Below are 21,342 nucleotides of genomic sequence, written 5' to 3'. Positions count from 1 at the left end.
CTATACAAGTCTTTCAAAGTGCCTAACGTGTTTGCAATTTTTCATAGCATGATAAAATTTTTCATAGTATAAAATATCAATACCTGACATTAAATCAGAAAAATAAACATTATATCAAAATGACCTCCAATGCATTTTTACCTGACAAGGTAACTTCTAAGTTCTCCTCGGTAATTGATGACCAAGAGCTCTGCAGACCACTGTGCACTTGCTTTGTATTCTAAAAATACCAACCCAGCAATGGCATAGCTCAAGTCACCAGCAAAGCTAGACGCCTGAAAACAGGAGAAAATTAAGTTACTATAGAGATAGCAGAAAAATTAGCACATGCCTAACTAGACAACATCCCAGACATTGGCTGTGACACCAAGTTTAGACCAGGCTCCTAACCAGTTAGGAGCCATAGCAGGCTCCTTGAAAGACTCAACTTAAAAAGCACATTTCTATTCAAATTCTCTGTAAAATAAAGAAGAAAAAAGTAAAGCAGGAGATGCCACCATTCAGCCTCTTTCAAGACATAAGCTTTCAAGTATTAATTAAGTATTAAGTCGATGCGAAAAAAACTTCAGGTACCTTCCATGTGCCTACTCAGCAACTCAAAGGGGAGGATGCAACACTCATGTCAGCCTTTCCATCAGGCAACCATGAGTGTGCTGACGGAGATCTGAAAGTCTAAGCCCCTTTGGAGGCATACCAAACAGTATCCACCTAGAACGTGACTGGAATGCTCCATCCTGTCATGAAGACTATTCTAGGTTAAAGACAACTAAGAATCAATGGACAGCCAAGGATCTCTAGTCTCCCCTTCCTTAAAAAGGAGGCACAAATTTCTCTTAGTGACAGTGTCCCTCTGGAGTAGGCAGAGGAGAAAGAGGCACGCCAAAATAAGTCTGTGAGCCTTCTAAAGAGCAGTTAGGTCCTTCACACAGCCCCACCTCCTTTTCCCACAGTGCACCAACCCTGGCAGCCCTCACTCCATTTCTCTCGTGTGCTTCCATCTCCACGCTTCACAAGCCTCTGCAAAACAGTACATGAGCTCCTGGCTCAAACTGTTTCTTTGGGTTTTCGCTTTTCTATAAAGCCCCGTGCAGGCAAAAACACCGGTATCAATGAACATATTATTATGTTAAACTGTCTCTTGTAAAAATTTATTTGCAGGCCCACAGAAACCAAATTCAAGAAAGTGGAAAAAAATGAAAGTTTTGTCTCCAACATTTCAAATAGTTCTTCATGACCTAGAACTATTCAATAAACACCCACATAGGCCTAATCCAAACAAAGAGAGTCTACAAATATGAAAATATCAAAACACATAGAAAATTTCACACTTAATACCAAGGCAAAAATGCAAAACACCTCATAACATTTCATGATGATTACATGTTGAAATGATCATGTGAAGGATATATTGTAATTAAATAATACAGCCCCCATAAGTTTCACATGTGCCTTATTACAACTACTTGAAAATGTGAAATTATACTTGACCACATAGGTAACTCTCATTACAGTCCTACTGGACAGCACTAGCCTGTTCGATGGTAATTGGAACCGTAGTTAGGTTTTGTGGAACTTCTACAAAATGAGCTCTGTTCATTCTTTCCATGTTTCCACTTGTTATTTCTCAGGAAAATCATTCCCTGTATCACTGCCTGTCGACATTAACTTCTTCAATCAGCCCTATTACTTTTTCTCTACTCTCCCTTTGAATTTCTGACTTTTTAATGTAACAAAGTCCAGCTTCTCTAGAAGTGGCTTCTCCTTCCACAGCCCAGGGACTTCTTCCCTCACTATAGCCTATCAACAATCTATACCATCATAAAAGAAACACTGGGATCTCCTACGTATAATTTCGAGGGCAGAAGATGTGTGGGGGGGGCAGTAATAATGAAAAGGAAAGCAAAAGACCAACACACTGTTCATGCTGAAACCCTGACTTAAATCCCACCAGGCCCACACACAAGGCTGCTTGACTGTTCAGCCAGTCAATCCATAAACAACGACTGCTTCTCCTTACAGACGGTCCTCACATCCTCAGCTTCTCGGCTTCATGTCATCCCATCTTCTTTCTACAGTGATGTAGGTCCACTGTAAACAGTGCCTTCTTTCTCCTAAGTCTACCAAACAACTCTTCACTCTGAGACAGGAGACAGTCTATAACTGGCATACAGAGCCTTGTTCTTGAAAGACAGGAGACATTTCTCTGGACCTGGTCCTTTGATGGTCTCTATTGTGACTCAATAAACTCAATTACTTCAGACATCCCCTGATCTTAAGAGTTTCATCATTTCTGTTCATTTCTTGACATAAAATGGAGTACACCTACAAAGTACATTAACAAATACAAAGAATAAAAACTACATGACTATAAGTATCTAACTAGATGGTAAGTATTTTAGATCATAGCTTAATATTCTCATTTATACTTGAATTCCGCCTCTCTTCACACTCATCCATTGCCACAGTATACACAGAAGACACACAAACACACACGGGGACGGGGTGGCAATGATTTAAAATGCACACATACCGGGGAAATGACGAAGAGCTCACTTCCCATGAGGTCAAACACTCGGACAGTCCCGGTGCTTTCGGCGTAGGCCAGGAGCGTGCAGTCATAGCTCCAGGCCACCCGTCTCCACTGGGGCCTTGGGTCTTTTGGAACTAGAACAAAAAGAAAAGAGTGTTTTAAACAATATGTAGTAAAGAGAGCTAACAGTTTTAATGACTGCAGCTAACGTCAGTATTTAGAAAGGTCATCTAATGCTTCAGTTAACAACAGTTCCCAGAAACCTACTTCAAGACACAAACCATGGCCAACACTGGCTCCATTACTTCATAAGCAAAGCAGCTGACTGAGGCCAGAGCTCTGATAAATCCTGAACAGCCCTAGACTACTAAGGGCTCAAGAATAAGCTACTCAAGATACTTACGAAATTGAGAGTAATCAAAAGCCCAGAGCCCAAGTTCGTAAACTGAAATCTAACTGTGGGAGTCAAGGAAAAGTTGAGAATGATAAAAAGATATTGGACACACAATGACCAAAAATCAATTCCAAATCAAACACATAATAAATCTGAAGTGCACCTACGGCAGAGCTCACCCATACTGTACTCCCTAGCTGCAGTACGGCCCTGAGCACACAGCACATGCACTTGGCAGATGCACGACATGTCAGACCATACAACACCCAGGAAGACTGCCTGAAATCCTCACTCAAAAACGACTATTTAATGAACTAGCCTCTTTACTATACATACAAAATTTTCTGCTTTTATACATATATAACACATATTTTATTTACAGAAAACAAAGACTTTTAATATTTTCCTATCATTTTTCAACATTTGTCAAATATTTGAACTGTACTATGTTAGAATGTTTGGTTTTAAAAATGCTAGTTGAGTTGATGGCTTGAGAAACCGCTCAGAAGAATTTCAGTTTAGAATTAGGACACAACTTCCCACAATTTCTAAATGGTTTTAAACACACTTTTGCCATTTGGGATTATGCATTTATGTGAAGCATATTCTCAAAATCAAAGTGTCAATCAAACTCTGCAAAACACTAAAGATGCTTAACATTGTGCAGTGCCATGTAAGCAAGCACATCTCTCTCACTAGTATGAAGGTTTGTTTTCCTCTTTAATAAAGATAAGATTATACATAAATACACACACACACACACACACACACACACACACACACACACCAAAAATATCTTTAAATACATTTTGTATGCTTTTTTTCAGTAAAATTTTATTTGCAGACCTATTTTATATATCTATATACCTGGGGACATGTAAATTTTTCAGACATATTAGGGTCACAAGTAGACATATATATTAAGGCAGATGAATCAAGAGCTATTCTTAATCATAAAATTTTAAGATTTTGATAATAAATGTCTTAATAATCCTAATAAAACCATATGCAATCAATTTAAAATCACAAGTAAATCTTCCATAGGACCCTGAAGTCTCATTCCTGATTATCTCCAAGGCAAATTCGATCAGCATGTCTATGAGACATCTAGGCTCCCATGTTTGTTACTTCATTATTTACAACAGCCATGAAACAAAGTGTGTTTATCAAGTGAGGACAGGTAAGTAAAATCTGACATACACATGTGCATAACAGAATACTCTCCCGCCATGAACAGAACGCAGTCCCATCGTCCGCATCAACGAGGAGGGACTGGAGGTCTTTATGTCCAGTGAGATGAGGCAGGCCCACAGACAAGTACTACATGAAATCTTACAAAGCTGATCTCACAAAATCTGAGAGCACAAAGGTGGCTCCAGAGAGAGGACAGCGGGGCGGGTGAGATGAGGCCATGTTTATCGATGGGGACTAAGTTACAAAGAGCGTGCAGCCTTCTGAGTCATCACTGCGGCCAGGTCTCACTCATCTCCTCTTGCTTTGACTCTTACAGTAAGTAGGATCCTTGTCACTACTCGCCGCACGTCATGTGCATCTCTCCTCTCTTCCCTGCTTGGCATTTTCCAAAGGTAACAACTCTTCAAGTAGGAAGACAAACAGACCACATCCTCCTGCTGCCCTAAAATCCCTGATGGTTCTGTTCCTAACAACACAAGTACTGACTTCTCCATATACACAAAAGACCCCACCATGGCGTTCTAACTTCCCCTCCATCACTTCCTCCATGACGTCCTTAACACCGACCTCACCCCCTGGGAAATAAGCAAGCCTGTGTCTTCCACACACTGCACTGTCTCTCTAGACATTGCATTTCTCCTTCCTTGACACTCTTCAAAGTTGACAGTGTTCTCTGTGCACACCACATATGCTGAGCACAAATTCTTTCGAAGTATTTACCACATCGTATTATGTGGCTTACATCACTGTCTCTCCATGGGTCTCTTATGTCCTTAAAATCAGAGAACATGTCCTATTCGGCACTGCTATCCCCGGACTTCCCTCTTTTGTTAATCATTTCTGGAATCCCCCTAACAGGCACTCTCAGACATCTATCCATGAGCTCATCTAAATCCCATCAAGCTGCCAAGGTAGCCACCCCATCTTCATCCCACGTTGTTTCCATCGACATATTTGGTCACACGACACAATGACTAGAACATAAGTTAACAAGCAGGTAAGGCTGGCACCCAGAAAAGCGACACTGAAGGAGCTAAGGCAGGAAGCCTGCCAGACAGTGCGTCCTGGGGGAGACGGAGCCACAGACTGAGACCGGCTAACGAAATCAAGCAGCTAATTTAAGAAGTGGGACACTATCAACACAGTAAGTTGAAGAAAGCTAAATACATTGCATGATCCTACCCCATTTTCTAAAAAGCCAATCCATGTGTACACAAGATTACCAAAGGGTTATTTTAAGGTATTAATTTAAATACCTAAGAAGAATGTAAATTAAAATATAGGCATTACTTTTTTCTACTTCCCTGTATTACTTGAATTCGTTACAACTATGTTATCACACTTATTATTAAAATAATAAATTTCAAGCTAGGATGCCCATCATAAATGGAGCAAAGAGAAAAGCGAAATAGACAGATTTAATCCTAACTAAATCAATAACTGTGCTAAACATAAATGCTCTAAACATTACAGTGAAGTGACAGAAATATTTAGAGTATGAAAAAGGTAAAATCCAATCAAATGATCCCGGTCAGGCACATATATTAAATAAGAACATGAAGAGAACGGTGAGCCCTAGGCCAGCCTGGGCTGAGTAGCAAACCCTGCCTCAAATAAGTAAGAAAGATAATAAACAAACAAATGGGGGGGTTGAAATTAATTATCTAAATTTCCATCTTCCACCTAGCAAAATGAAAGCAATGTAAACTCTGTATGCAGAAGGAAAAATGATAAAGGCAAAAATCAAAGAAAATAAACAACAAAAAAGAAATCAACCACCAAATTTGTATTATTGAAGAATGTTAGCAAACTGACAAAATTCTGGCCTTGAGTGAAGAGAAAGAGAAAATGGTGTAAGTTACAAATATCAGAAACAACCAAAGGGATATCAGTACAGATCCAATGGATAATAAAGTAGTGATAGAGAATATAAAATAGAATGTTTTTATAATAACATTTATATTATATTATATATAATATACGTTATATATTATAATAATAATAAATAAACAAGTTTATAGCTATGAATTGCACGATTCAAAGAAAGATTTCATGCAAAAGCCAAAACTGTAAAGGTTTTTAACATCTGTTTCTAAAACTGAATTCAATCCTGCTTAAAAAAAAAAAAAGCCAACTTCCTTCATGAATTCTATAAAGCATTTAAGAAAAAAATAATTCAGATTCTATGCAAACTCTTCAGAAAATAAAAAAGCAACAACACCCTCTCCTATTTTCAGACCAGCACTATCCAACTATAAAGCCAGAGGGCGTGAAAACAAGTCCACACCTACATCCCTCGTGAACATAGGTACAGTATTTTGATGACTGTGTCATTTAAAATATCATGCTTGCACAGCATCTAACAGTAAGCTGATGAGGCTTTGGGAAGAGGCAATCAGGAGCCATAAGCCCGCCCACCCCTCAATGGAAAGCCAATGGTCTCTCAGCATTCCTACAGTAGGAAAAAATGAAAAACTTAACCCAACAGCTCTTCAAAAGTCTAATCCCAGGCCGGGCGGTGGTGGCACACGCCTTTAGTCCCAGCACTCGGGAGGCAGAGCCAGGTGGATCTCTGTGAGTTCGAGGCCAGCCTGGGCTACCAAGTGAGCTCCAGGAAAGGCACAAAGCTACACAGAGAAACCCTGTCTCGAAAAACCAAAAAAAAAAAAAAAAATTAAAAAAAAAAAAAAGTCTAATCCCATCCGCTATTTGTAAGACAGAAAAAGAAGACTGAATTACCATCAATGGTCTGGCAAACAGAGCCAAACAACTTCCAATCCACATTTCAAACATTCTCAAATGGCCTATCTTTTAGAAAACAATAATTGAAAAATATCAAAGTGGAACCAAATAGCTCCTATTTCAGTTTGCAGACTCTGCAATATGGAGTCTCAAAAATGCATTAACAACAATCTGGCTCCTCTTCTCCAAGCACACACATGAAATATCATTTGGCATATGGGAGTGATTCCCATAAAGATGAGTCAAATAATAAGCAAATGATGATTGCCTTGCATTATTCGAAATGGAGAGAAGCCATTAATGCAGCATTAAGGTCATAAATTCCCACACTCAGAAGCCAACAAAATAAACCATTAGTTCTCACCGCATTATCTCATCTAGGCTGCCACATTAACTGTACGCACTAAAAAACTCTAACAAATATAATATGTATGAAATACAGAACAGTTAAGCGTCCTGTTTTCATGTTAATTCGTGGCTTTTCAGTTTACCTACTGGCTAAGAGCAGGTGCCTCATGCAAACACTCAAAAGGGCACTCCCTGTATGTCAGGAACATTCTATCACTGAGCATGCTCGAAAGAAACCTATCTCGACTCCCTAAACCTTCAGCCAGCAAGAAAGCTGCACCAGCAAACAGGTAACTGAATAGCCACATGACTCTTCGGTAGACTTCTTGGTCCTTCTTCAGAACTGACCTCATCTAGCAACTACTGCTGAGGGAAGAACATAGAGTGATTTAGCATACATCTGAGTTCCAAGTTGACAGTCAGCAGCCAAACACTGCTCCTCCTTATCTTAGAAAGGCTATTCCACAGAAAGAGCTTATCAATGCACAGAGTCCTAATGCAGTTTGTATACACACTGGACACAAGAGCAATACAAAGCATGACTGATGCAATGATTCAAAACTGTACATATGTACTACAGTATACAAAACATAACATAAATATACACTTACTCTCAAAAATTTCCAAAATTAGCCAAGAACAGACAAACACACTCATTCATAAAAACCATTTCAGTAGTTCCCACATGTTACCAACTTAACAGAGTCAAAAAAAAAAATGTTTTGACTACCATATGTTGGAAGTATTCTAGGCACTAGAAATGTATGCAAGTACCGTGTGTGGGGACCATGTGTGGGAAGCATGCTAAACACTAGACATGTATGTAACTACCATGTGTGGGGAAGCATGCTAAGCACTATTAATCTTTTTTTAGCATTGAGTAAAAGAGGAGCCCTGCCTTCAAAGAGTTTACATTCCGTTATGGTTTGATTGTGAGATATTCCCACAAACTCATGTATTTGAACATCTGGTCCCAGATGTGGTACTACCTGAGAAGTTGCAGATGTTTTCAAAGTGGAGTCATGCTAAGGGAAGTGGATCAATGAGGGGGGCCTTGAACCTTATGTCTCCTCCCTGCCTCCACTCTCCTCTCTCTGTCCCTGACTATTAGCCAAAGGAACCAGTGGTCACACACTCCTGCCTCCATGACGGGCTGTAAAACCTGAGCCAGCCGGAATAAATGCTCTCTCCCTTCAGTTCTTTTGATCAAATATTCTTGTCATAGCAATTAGAAGAAGAGAGCACAGAGGAAAGGTCTGCAGAAAGAGCTGCTCCTTGCCCTCACGGAGGCAGGACTACCGAATTACTGCACTGTATAAACAGCAGCTGTGTGGCAGAAGGAACTGTGTCCTGGGAAGAAGGCACCGTGGGGCTGAGAAATCTGTACACAGCCTTTCACAACACAGGACACCTGGCCAAAAAACTCTCCCAGGATGTTGTGCTGGCTAGTTTCAAGGTCAACCTGACTCAAGCTAAAAGTGAGCCTTAATGAAGAAAATGCTTCCATAAGATTGGGCTGTAGACAAGCCTGTAGGATATCTTCTTAATTAGTGATCAATGGGGGAGGGCCCTGCCCATTTGTGGGTGGTGCCATCCCTGGGCTGGTGGTCCTGGGTTCTGTAAGAAAGCAGGCTGAGCAAGCCATGGGGGGCAAGCCAGTAAGCAGCACCCCTCCATGGCCTCTGTATCAGCTCCTGCCTCCATGTTCCTGCCTTGCTTGAGTTCCTGTCCTGACTTCCTTTGATGATGAACAGTGGAAGTGTAAGCCAAATAAACCCTTTCCTCCCCACATTGCTTTGGTCATGGTGTTTCATCACAGCAACGGTATCCCTGACTAAGACAGACAGCTAGGGTAAGAATGACCTGAGTTACAAAATAAGAACCATGTTCCACTGAGGATATTTAGGTACAGTCGTAGCACCGAATAGTTACTGTTTAGCATCTCCTAAGTAGCTATCATGCACCACTATGTAAGGTTGTACATACATTAACTCATAATTTCTCTGGAACTTAATATTAAAAATTATGCACATATTACAGATAATACAAATGAGGCCAGAGTGTGTTAGCTTTCTGTCAATAAAACAAAATATCTAATACTAAACTTAGAAGACCTAGTGAGAAAGACCAAATCCAAAACTTTTTTATTGTTTTTTATCTGAACAACTTTGAACTTATAACTATTTATCCCTTTGCTGATTCCAAAATAAAAGACTACAGTACTTACTAATACTCTTTCCCCCCAAAATAGCCTTGAATATTTTAAAACACAATTTAAGTTTCAAAGTCCTAAAATGTATATATTTTAAATCAAAATATTTAAGGATTAAATAATAAACAATTATAATTTGTTAAATGAGTTTAATAAAGTCATAAAAAGATCTTACTAGTAAACACTTTTGGAATATCTATTCAAACTTTATGGAAACATTTACTGTAAACCACTACAAATTCTAAATTTTCATATTTCAATATTTTGGAAACTCTTACCTTGACATTTCCCAATAATTGATGTAAAATCATCTTTTGCAGACCTACAAATATATAAGAAATAAAAACAATAGTTTTACCCTAAGAACACTGACATGTAAGTCTATGAAACACCTGAGACATGTGGTCTAGACAACACCTATATATGATAGTAGGTCATCCCTTCTGTCACAGAGCTGGGTGGCTGAGTGTCTCAAACTGGATTCCTTCATTAACAACAATCTTCTCGTTACAGAAATGGTGCTGGAACAGGAACACTGTGCTACAGCGCAAGTGTGCGTAAACACGATCTTAGGATGCAGCAGGAACGTCAGCACCACAGGCCCACAGGATCTGACTCAATCAATCTAGGATGGGACCCAGGTCAGAAGATTGACTAAAGCTCCACACGCTGACACCAGTTAAGAACCACTAATGTGTAGCATATTACAAAGTCTGATCACAAAGAAAAAGAGGTATATAATGTCTACTTTAATAAATCCCATAACCTAAACAGTTTATAATACATGAACCAGTGACCTGTTTACAATCTATAGTCCTGAGACACAGAATATAGTAGTATAATTAGCACAAACTATGTTCAAAACGAAAACTGGTGAACTCTCAAGAACATAATTTAAAAACAATTACCTAAAACTTTAATATCTATAGGACTTGACCAAGCAATTTCACTTCTATAAAGTTACTCCCAGGAAATAATTACAGATTTATATAGTTATCAAGGAAACTAATGCAATCCAATTTATAAAGAAGAAAAATATATCAAGTATAAGAAGATTAATTAAATTTTGCTGTGCACATCCAATGAAATATTATGCAATTACTATACCTGACATGGAACAATTTCATAATAGATTAATTTCAAAGGTTACCCAGGAAAAAAAGTGTTATAAATTTTAAAGTGTAAATTAAATTTATAAATCACAAAAGTAATTCATAAGTTGGCATCAAATAGAATAAACAATATTATCCACTTATGAGACATACACACACACACAGAAAGACAAGTTTCAAAGAACATATGTCAAAACATTAATAGTAAACAAGCTGGATAGTCAAGAAGGTAATTTCCCCCTGGCAGTGGGATCACGATCTATTCCCGGTGCATGAGCTGGCTTCTTGGAGCCCACTACCTATGGAGGGACAGCTTGAACAGCCTTGATGCAGAGGGAGGGGCTTGAACCTGCCTCAGCTGAATGTACCAGGCTCTGCTGAATCCCCAGGGGAGGTCTTACTTTCTTGTAGGAGGGAGGGTGGCTTGGAGGGGAAGGCTGGGGGGCAGGAGGAGGGAAGAGGGGGATCTGTGTTGGTATGTAAAATGAATAAAAAAATTTCTTAATAGAAAAAAAGAGGGTAATTTCTAATTCTTTCTTTCTATTTAGAGACAACACACTGCTTGGCTCCCAAAAGGAATGAGACAGAAAGAGCTCTCTGTGAAACGAAGCTGACCTGATTCCAACTCAGTCTCAGTGACTGGGACAAAGCATGAGCGTGCCCTTCCTTCCCTTTAAATAAGGGGATGGCAGCGCCTCACACAGCTAGAGCACACTAAAGAAGACGTCAGTAAATCCGCATTGCATCCATCCTTAATGTGATGAGCGCGGCTATTTTGCTGGGGAAGAGCAAAGAGGGATGGACATAACGGTTTTGCTAAAACAACATACTTTAGTCCCTTTAGGAAAGCAAATGTGGGGTAGGAATATTTACACATTTTCTCTCTTCATGTCTTTGTTGGGTCCTTTCACAGCTTCTGATTAGTTCCCATATTAACAGCAGCCCATAACCACATGGAATTACTACTTCACTATTTAAGAAATAAAGGAAACACATTAACCACTTATAATCCGTAACTGCTGCCAAAATGCAAATTAAAGAGTGACTCACACATTGTTATTTTATCCGAAATCAGCCCCTAGCACAAGCAAGTTAACGACAGCATAGTCAATGACTGACAGCAATTACCACAACAGTAACACTGGGAAGCAACAAGCAGGGCTACCTCTCAAAACTTACACTGCTTCAGCTTTTCATGTCTCTTTTCTCAGGAACCATTGCCTCTTCACAATGGTTTCCTGACAGCGAATAATGACCTAAGATACTGCATCAACTCCCACACTAGGAACTAATCAAGAAATAGTCATTAAACACCTACTCAGTGTTACTACACCTGCTACTGAGCCAACCTCACAATGTGCATTGCTGTGGTTTAAACAGGAAATGCCCCCCATAGGCCCATGTGCTTGACCACTTAGTCCCCAGCTGGGGGATCTTGGGGGAAGTTGTGGAACCTTTAGTGGGTGGACATTTGCTGCGGGAAGTGAGACCACGGCAGGAAGGCCTGGAGGTCTTACAGCCCAGCCCTACTTCCTGTCCTCTCCCTGTTCCCTGACTACTGATGAGCAGCCCGCTTCCCGCTCCTGCCATCATGCCTTCCCAGCCCTGACAGGCTGCATCTCCTGTAAGTCAGAATAAACTCCGATCCTAAATCAGTTTGGTTAGGTATTGTGTCTCAGCAATGTCTGAAATAATTAAGACACGTGTGTTCATCACTGTTGTAGACAGACTGTACACAGAATAGGAAGAGCAAGTGCCTTTAAATTTCAAAAACAGCCCAACATGGTGGCACACACCCATAATCCCAGCACTGAGAAGGCAGAGGCAGGGAGGATTAAAAGTTCTAGGCCAGCTCAGATCACACAGAAAGAGCCTATCTCAAAGAAAAACTCTAGGACAATCACTATATACACTTTATACTCAACCATATACTTTACTTTGGGGATTTCCTTTGCTAGTTATTCCTCATTTACCAGAAAAGACTTCTTTTTAGGTTACTGCAAAGTCAAGACATGCTTATATTCTTTCAAAACAAAAACAACTAAACAGCAACTCTGAGCAAAGCTACACCCCCATAATTCCCTCTTAGCGTCTGTTCTTCCTATTCCACTGGCAAAGACCACATTATTCATCACATGTAGACTAGGAACTCCTGTTATGTTCATGGAAATGGACAAGTGGGGAGTGACCTTTTTTGAGGGGACAGGATTGAACCTGGGGCTCTGCCCTGGGTAGAGAAGAGCTCTACCACTGAGCTACATCTCCAGCCCAATATTTGTGGAAATATATCATACTGAGAAAAAGAGACTATCCCTAGCTATAAAGAAAATAAAATATAATCAGAGCTGCAGACTCCAGACCTCATTCACACTATTTATTCCTAGTAAATGGCACATACTGGAGCCATAGAAAACAGAGATGTAAATCATAATGAGGGGGACACACAGCATCTATACCAAAGCACAGCATGGCTGAAACACACAGCACAAAACCTGACGCTACAAGAACTGATCTTGAATGTTTGCGTGTGTCATTTAACCACAGGTCCCAGCTCCTCGTTTCTAAAGCCGAGGAAAATCTCCAGAACCTCTCAGACCTACCAGAATGCCGTGAATTAACATGAGTACTTACAACACCCAACACTGGCATTAACTCCCTAAGACTAACTGTAAGTGTGCTCAGTGGTACAGAGGTGCTACAGTGTGAGGAGCCCCACACAGTGTGCCCTCACAGGCTTCCTGGTGGAGCTGATCTCACACCAAAGTTTGTGTGCATTATAAAGCTTTTGCAAATTATCTTTTCTTCTAAATTTTCATTAGCAAGTTCCAAGCTCTCCCTCTCAGACCTAGGTATCTTGATTGCACATACATGCCCTAACTCTTATATAAAAAATCACTTTATCTTCTCTTCTCATGGAAAAAGTGAATATTGTTCTCTGACTGCTGTTTATAAGTCAGGTATATACTATGAGCTTGTTTCTCAAAACACTTCACAAAACCACCACAAATGGAACAGGAGATTCTATCCACTCTACTAATGGTATCAATTCAAATACTGCAAACAGATGCATAATGATGCTGCCAACAACAGCACGGAGGGACCTACAGAGCCACATCGGGTTGGCATGGAAAGACTGTCACCACTGCATCACTATTCCCTTGGTGGCTTGAGAGGACTCAGGAAGCCTCCCCACTTGAAGCCAATGCCAGACAGGGAGAGACCTTCCTACTCCTCCAAAAAGCTGAAGGAATCCAGTTCTGCTTGCACACAAGGGAAGAAAAAGTCTAAGACGGTGGAAAACGAACACCAATGCGACAGTAACTGAGTGGGCACCGGTGCCACCAATGCACTAGTAACTGAGTGGGCACTGGTGCCACCAATGCACTAGTAACTGAGTGGGCACTGGTGCCACCAATGCACAAGTAACTGAGTGGGCACTGCCTTGAACCTTCATATGTGTGCATATAAAGGCCATAAGAAGGCGTCAGAATCCCTGGAACTGAAGCCAGGGGCAGCTGTGAGCCACCATGCAGGTGCTGGGAACAGAACCCAGGTCCCCTGCAAGAGTAATAAGCAGTTTTAACCCCTGAGTCATCTCTCCAACCTGTCAAGGTGTATTTCAGATGAGCATATAGAATCGTTGAATGTACAGAGTAGGAACCAGAAAGCTCTCCAGTACGCACGTCACCGTGGCCATTCACAGACCTATAACCACACATCTGTGCCATTACTGCAAAGCTGCCCTGCTCTGTTTTACATCTTGAGACATCTCACACTGGTCTAATTAGCTGATCCATCAGTAACTAGTCAAAGAACAGTTACTTCCAGACTTCTAGAATATTCTCTTCATGCAGCAAGAAAATACCACTTCTCAGGAGCCAGCAGAGTAATTGGAAGAAGTATAAAGATGAGCAAACTATGCTGAGAGAGCATCATTTATAAGTTAGTCTTCGATACTTCACAAAACTGATTTAACAGTAAACACCCTTCAAACATACCACCTTTAAAAAGATTTAAAACCATAGTTCTCATGTACAAGGAGTGTGTTTTTCCTCAAAAGAAAGCTTCCATATGGCCAACGTTAACCATTACCTGATCTCCACACACTGGTCTTGAACTGCAGCCAAAAGCTTGCCATTGCTTCAGGGAGGAAAGAGAAAGAAATCCTGGTGTGAGTATTTGAGTCTCCAGCATGGATGGAATTATTTCACAATCAGTTTTTCAAAGTTTTACTGCCATTCTCTGCCTTTTGACTTATCAATTAAATGAGTATACAGGTACAAAATCATAGAAAAGTATTCAATACAATTTTATATGTTACAGCCACAATGACCATATGTAACAAAGGAAATTTAATACAAACCAAGAATGAAAGCCACAGGGACCCCAAAGTCCATGTCTGTATCGAGATTTAGGAGAAAATAAAGGTAGAAGAGTTTGGAGTGAATTTTACACACACTTACTTTGCAAGAACCAAATGCCAGTTTATCTGTTTATTGACCAAGCGAACCAGTCCATCAGGAAGCAAAAACGGAGCAGGGCTGAAAACACAACACATGAGCTAGCTTAACATCAAACCATGATCATCCTATGTGAGTAAGGAAAAACTGTGCCTTTAGAGAGAGGGTTGATATCAGAATGTAAAAGCTGAATATTAGTAAATCTAAATCCAAAAACTACTAATTTGATATACGAAATGTTCATGAGAAATAGGAGATGAACACCCAATGGTGTACTTACAGCCCGTACAAAGACCAAAGTGGCCCATTTCCTCAAACACCTTTATCCTATTGCACCCTACATCCTTGAAAATCAAAACGAACAAAAACAAACACATCACACACATGCACACTCACATACACAGAATAAAAGGAAAAAAAAAAAAACACTGAGCAAATAGTTCCACAAGTGATCAAAGGTCTCTATTTTAGGTCTATCTTATCTCTAGAACTGTTAAGTTTAAGGTTAGGAGAAAGCAACATGCAATTAATAAGTCTATTAAAAAGTCAGAGAACATTGCTAAATGCTGAATATATCATGTTATCAGATTACTTATGTCCCTGTCCTTTTTGAAGCTGAAAATATGCTTCATGGCTGAACATAACAACACTCACAGAATTAAAAAACACACAAGCTCAAAAAAAAAAAAGGTAAAAAAAAACCGGGCAGTGGTGGCACACGCCTTTAATCCCAGCACTCGGGAGGCAGAAGCAGGCGGATCTCTGTGAGTTCAAGGCCAGCCTGGGCTACCAAGTGAGTTCCAGGAAAGGCGCAAAGCTACACAGAGAAACCCTGTCTCGAAAAACCAAAAAAAAAAAACACACAAGAAGTAAAATCTGAAGACCTACCGCACAGCAACTCAACTTTTGACCACAGAGTAGATGCAACAGTAAGAACAAAAATGCTCTTTAACATAAACAAGACACACATCCAACACAGGGGTGTTTCCTATGCGGTGGAGGGCACTCTTTAGAGGAATCAGAAGTCACGAGAATATGATCAATACTGACTAAGGGAACAAGAACTAATGAATGTACTGAGACATCGTCAGCTTACACGAAATTCTGTAAAATGCCTATCTAAAGACCAGGTTTGCCACGGGAGGCCTACCCCTTTGTGAGCAATTACAGAGGAGGGGTGGATTGAGGGAAATGGGGAGTGGAGGCTGAGGACAGGATGTAAAATTAATTAACTAATTAATTAATTTTAAAAAAACTTCAGTTCTTCAAACACACCATTAAAAAAATGAAAAGGCAACCACAAATTGAAACACATTTCCAAAGCTTGCATTTCCTGAGATACATTAAAAAAAAAAAGGTTTGCCTGAATGTCAACATCTCCACCTTAATCTGATATCAAAACCTTAAATCACAAAAGATGGTAATCTTTATAAGAACTGAAGGCTTACCTGTACCAGATGTACTGACGCAAAAATAACAGATGATCTGTAACAAAAAGAAACAGTGGTCCTTTAGCAATCATTTGCAAACGATTTGCAAAATGAGACCAATCTACTAAACACTATAATTTTTATAAGATCATATACTTGTTTATATTAAAGTCCAAGTTTATGTTATTCAAGACATTGAAATAGTTCCCAACTACAAATTTTAAAAATGGTTTGAGATGCTAAATTTAATCTAAGAAGCCTTAATCAAATCATTACTAGGAATCATAGTAGATTGCTCTTTAAAACAAACCTATTTGTATAAAATATAAAATATAAATCAAGATACTAACTTTAACTTTGTAACAACTATATAAGTAACACCTGGAGAAGTGTGTGAAAAGCAAAATTTCAAACACAGGTTTAAGACTGTTTTATATCATCACGCGCGCGCGCACACACACACACACACACACACACACACACACACACACACACAATCCTGTGCACACAGCTAGGTATAGAGCAAGGGAGAAACATTTGAAAAAGAACATCATCTCTAGGTTGTTAAATGAAGAAAATTTTATTATGATATGCAGTTATTTATACGATCAAATTTTTCTACAATTATTTTAATCAATTACATATCTTTTCTAAATAAATCAAAACTTCATTTGTGATAATGAAAACTGAATATACCAAACACATATAAAATCATAGCCACTCACTATATGCAGGACGAGGAGAAGAATTCTGGGAAGTGGAAGGCTGAGTCAGAGACACTGCTAGCTGCCGCCATGGCAAGCCGCATGTGAAGACGCCGGTAAGCCACGAGCCATACATGGCAAGGTATAGATTTGTGGAAATGGATTAATTTAAGCTATAAGAACAGTTAACAAGAAGCCTGCCACGGCCATACAGTTTGTAACCAATATAAGTCTCTGTGTTTACTTGGTTGGGTCTGAGCGGCTGTGGGACTGGCGGGTGACAAAGATTTGTCCTGACTGTGGGCAAGGCAGGAAAACTCTAGCTACAATTCACAAGTTTTCAATTTTTTTTTTTTTTTTTTTTTGGTCTTTCTGAGACTTGGTTAATTTACTTAATGTTATTATCTCTAGTTATATCATTTTTCCTGCAAACAACATTACTTTCCTCTTTATGACTAAAGAAGAATCCCATTGTGTAGATATAGCACACATACTTTATCTGTTCCTCTGGTGCCAGATATATGTCCTCAGGGAGCCCGTCCCCACTTGTAGAGACTCCAGTGAGCACAGGGCACTTTCATGCATGGTTTCAGCTGCTGCACAATTTTTTTTAATTGAATTTTCTCTTCATAAGGAACTCAAATCCAACATAAGGATGGCCTTAGAGGCCAGAGAGACAGGTAGTCACAGTACCAAACACCAAGGTGAACAAGTCTCCACATCTAAAAACATTTAAAGGTAAGAGGTTGGAAAGATAACCTCAGTGGTTAAGATGTGGGTTCAATTCCCAACAGACACACGGTGGCTCACAACCACCTGTAACTTCAGCTCCAGGGGATCCTACATCTCTTCAGACCTCCATAGGTTCCTACACGTACATGGTACACATACATACACACAGGGACACACACATACACACATATGCACATACACACACACATACATACATACATACACATAATATGGAATAAATAAATATAAAACTTACCTTGTCAGTCTGGTGGAAGAATTATATTAAACTATTAATTAATAAAGTCCTCATAGCTCAAAAAGGCTGGATCTCAATTCTTCTTCAGACCCTTGCTGGTTATTATGTGTCAAGTCTATCATTGGTTAACCAAATTTGTAATTCGAGCATTTTTGACATTCTCTCCGAATGTCCCTGTAAACCATTTGCAATGGTCTCTCACTTACACTGGGCTTACTCATCACCATCCATGTACAACATGTGTAATGGCTAAGCCTAGGCATAGATTAGCTCTAATCTGAATTAAAGACAGGTAAGAATGAAAACATGCATACATACATAGATGCATCTGTAGAAATAAGCTCAGACAACATGTACACTAACAACCTTCTTCAGGTTCTGTATCAGAAGTCGAAGGAGAACACTTTTAAGTCACTAGGCCGTCTAAAACTGCACAGTTGTAAAATGAGAACAAAGCTGTCCACCAACTATATAATCATAAAGCATGAATCACAGTTACCTCTGATGGCTTTGGTGATGATGAATGATGCCCCATGCTTTCGGTTGCCTCTAGGCTACAATTTAAAAAAATTTTTTAAAAAATTAAACTTACATTTGAGAAGGTTACAATACTTACAACATATAAATTTATACTTCTCGACTTATATCGGGAGAATTGAGTACTACCGGTAATTTAAAACTTCTTCCAGACTGAAATAACATCATCTGGACTGTGTGCAGTGGCGTAAGAGTGAGAACGACAGTTATGGGTACACTCCAGGAAGAACCCAAAAATGAGGTTAGAAACTGTTTTCAAATCAAAACACCGATAAAAAGATGAGGAAACCCAGGGGCAGGGCTGAGGTGAATCAAAATGGGAGAACTTGCCTATGATGTGCAGGGCCAGACAAAGGCCAGAGTTTTACCAGACAAAGACTTCACCAGTGGACAAGTTAGTACAGTCTAAACTTGGAGGAAAAGCAGTTATCTATTGTGTATCCATGGAGACAATGTTATTAACAAAACACAGATATATAACTACTACATTCAATAATTTGACTCCACAATCATAAACTACATGCTGTAGGATAAAGAATAACAAATATGTCATATGGTAAGACACATTAAACTACTACCAAGAATAAAATGAATAAAAACATCAGTAAGTACAGACACATTGTTCCCGAAGAAGCTCACTCAGCAAACACGAAGAGATCATCGGGAGACAATCTGGCACAGTGGAGGGATATAAAAGTGAATCAGATGCAGAGTCAAGGGGTCAATAGCTGTGGTGAACAGATGTAGAAACCAATAACCAAGAGAGATGAGAGAGGGCAAAGTACGGTGAGGGTTCCATCTAAGTGACGCTGTGCTGGTTTTTAAATCAATGTGCAATGCTAAGCATTCTGAGACATTATTACAGACATTTCAGAAGTGTTAACATACCGTTATCCAACTAAAAGGCAGCAAGCAACAGCCCCTTAATCTCATGATCTACAAAATGTCTACATCATTCACATAAAAATAGGAACTAATAAAAACAATGTATGTAGATCTCTGCCCATACAAGATATAATTCAAGACAAGCGGAATAAACACTCAGGAGAGATGATAAAGGACCTCAGAGGGCTGGATTCAGGAATCTTTAATAAAGGTTCTTCTTGATCATGCTGTTTCCCTAGAGCCTAATACATAGGCATGTCAGGACCTCCGTATGTCAAATAAATGGTCCTGAAGTCCTGTTTTTCACCCCATGACTAGAAGGCTCTCCCTAGGTAACTAGTAACTCCAGGGTCCATAAGTTGGCAAACACCATAACTTCCTCTCCAGGAGAACTGGATAACGGCCATAGATTCTTTCTCTTCATTCACTCCCTTGGCATTCTGCTTAGACGGCCACTTAGGGCATGGTAATGAGAAACAACCACTAGTCGGTTGTCTCTCATCCACAGCGGAAGTCCCATGAAGACGTTCATCTCTGGGACCCAGGTGTACAGACAGACAGACAGACACACACACACACACACACACACACACACACACACACTCGCCTATTACTGAGATGGGACCCGGTGTACAGACACACAGACAACAGACGAGACACACACACACACACACACACACACACACACACACACGCACGCACCCCTATTACTGAGATGGAACCCGGTGCATACACAAAGACACACACACACACACCTACTAGTGAGATGGGACCCAGTGTACACACACAGACAGACAGACACACACACACACACACACCTCTTACTGAGATGTCGAGACGTCTGAGAACACACACACACACACACACACACACCTACTAGTGAGATGGGACCTGGTGTACACACACACACACACACAGACAGACATATCCCAGTGTACACACACAGACACACACACACACACAGACACACACACACACACACACACAGACACACACACACACAGACACACACACACACACACACACACAGACACACACACACACACACACACACACACACACACACACAGACACACACACACACACACACACACACACACACACACACACACACACACACACGCCTCTTACTGAGATGTCCAGACGTCCTGAGAAACTTCTCCCGCCACGGAGCACAAGAGAGCCAAGTCCGGAAAGGACTCCCTCCCTCTCAGGAAGGAGAGTGACACCGAGCTCCGGAGGACCGACAGCCTGAGGGAAGGACCGACAGCCCACCCCGGACCCCGGGCTGACCCCGCAGACCTCCCCACCCCCAGCAAGCCCCAGCCCCGCGCGCCCCGCCGTTGCCAGGCGACAGCGCAGCTGCCATCCCCGCGCCGCCGTCCTGCGTGGCACCGCGACGTGGCTCCCCGCGCCACGCGCCCGCGCCTCGCCGACCGCCTCCAGGGAGGACCCGGCTCACCTGCACCTCTGTCTCGGGTGGCCACTCGGTGTTGACCAGCAGGTCGTAGAGAATCGTCTCCTCCTCGTCTGCAGAGCCGGGACTCGAAGCCGGCACCGACTCGGAGGACGCCATGTTGGCCGGGAACAGAGGGGCGGAGGGAGGGGCGCTATGGCATCTCACGCGGGTCAAACTTCCCCCGGACGCGGCAGCGGCTGATTGGAAGAGAGTGAATTAATTGGTTCCTGGAGAGGAATGCTTTGGGTAGGAAAAATAACCGTGTTCATGTTTAAGGTAGGTTTTGGACCCGGTCCTTTCTGTGCAAATCTGTGCTTAAAATGACTCAAGTCACTGAACCTTTTTTA

The 21,342-nt window shown here is 40.7% G+C and overlaps 1 protein-coding gene across 1 annotated transcript in view; it reads right to left on the bottom strand.

Moving 5' to 3' along the window:
* Positions 1–21,139, bottom strand: part of Nbas (NBAS subunit of NRZ tethering complex) — a 274,692-nt gene extending 253,553 nt beyond the window's left edge. Inside the window, 8 exon segments of the mRNA XM_037198012.1 lie at positions 142–275; positions 2,531–2,664; positions 9,699–9,742; positions 14,625–14,672; positions 14,996–15,073; positions 16,441–16,477; positions 18,614–18,668; positions 20,999–21,139. Of these exon segments, the coding sequence (XP_037053907.1) occupies positions 142–275; positions 2,531–2,664; positions 9,699–9,742; positions 14,625–14,672; positions 14,996–15,073; positions 16,441–16,477; positions 18,614–18,668; positions 20,999–21,112 (644 nt within the window). The 5' untranslated portion in view covers positions 21,113–21,139.
* Positions 21,140–21,342: the final 203 nt, after the last annotated feature.

The sequence above is a fragment of the Peromyscus leucopus genome, chromosome 22 (assembly GCF_004664715.2).
Source record: "Peromyscus leucopus breed LL Stock chromosome 22, UCI_PerLeu_2.1, whole genome shotgun sequence".
NCBI lineage: Eukaryota > Metazoa > Chordata > Mammalia > Rodentia > Cricetidae > Peromyscus > Peromyscus leucopus.
This window is presented reverse-complemented; position numbering and strand designations above follow the sequence as displayed.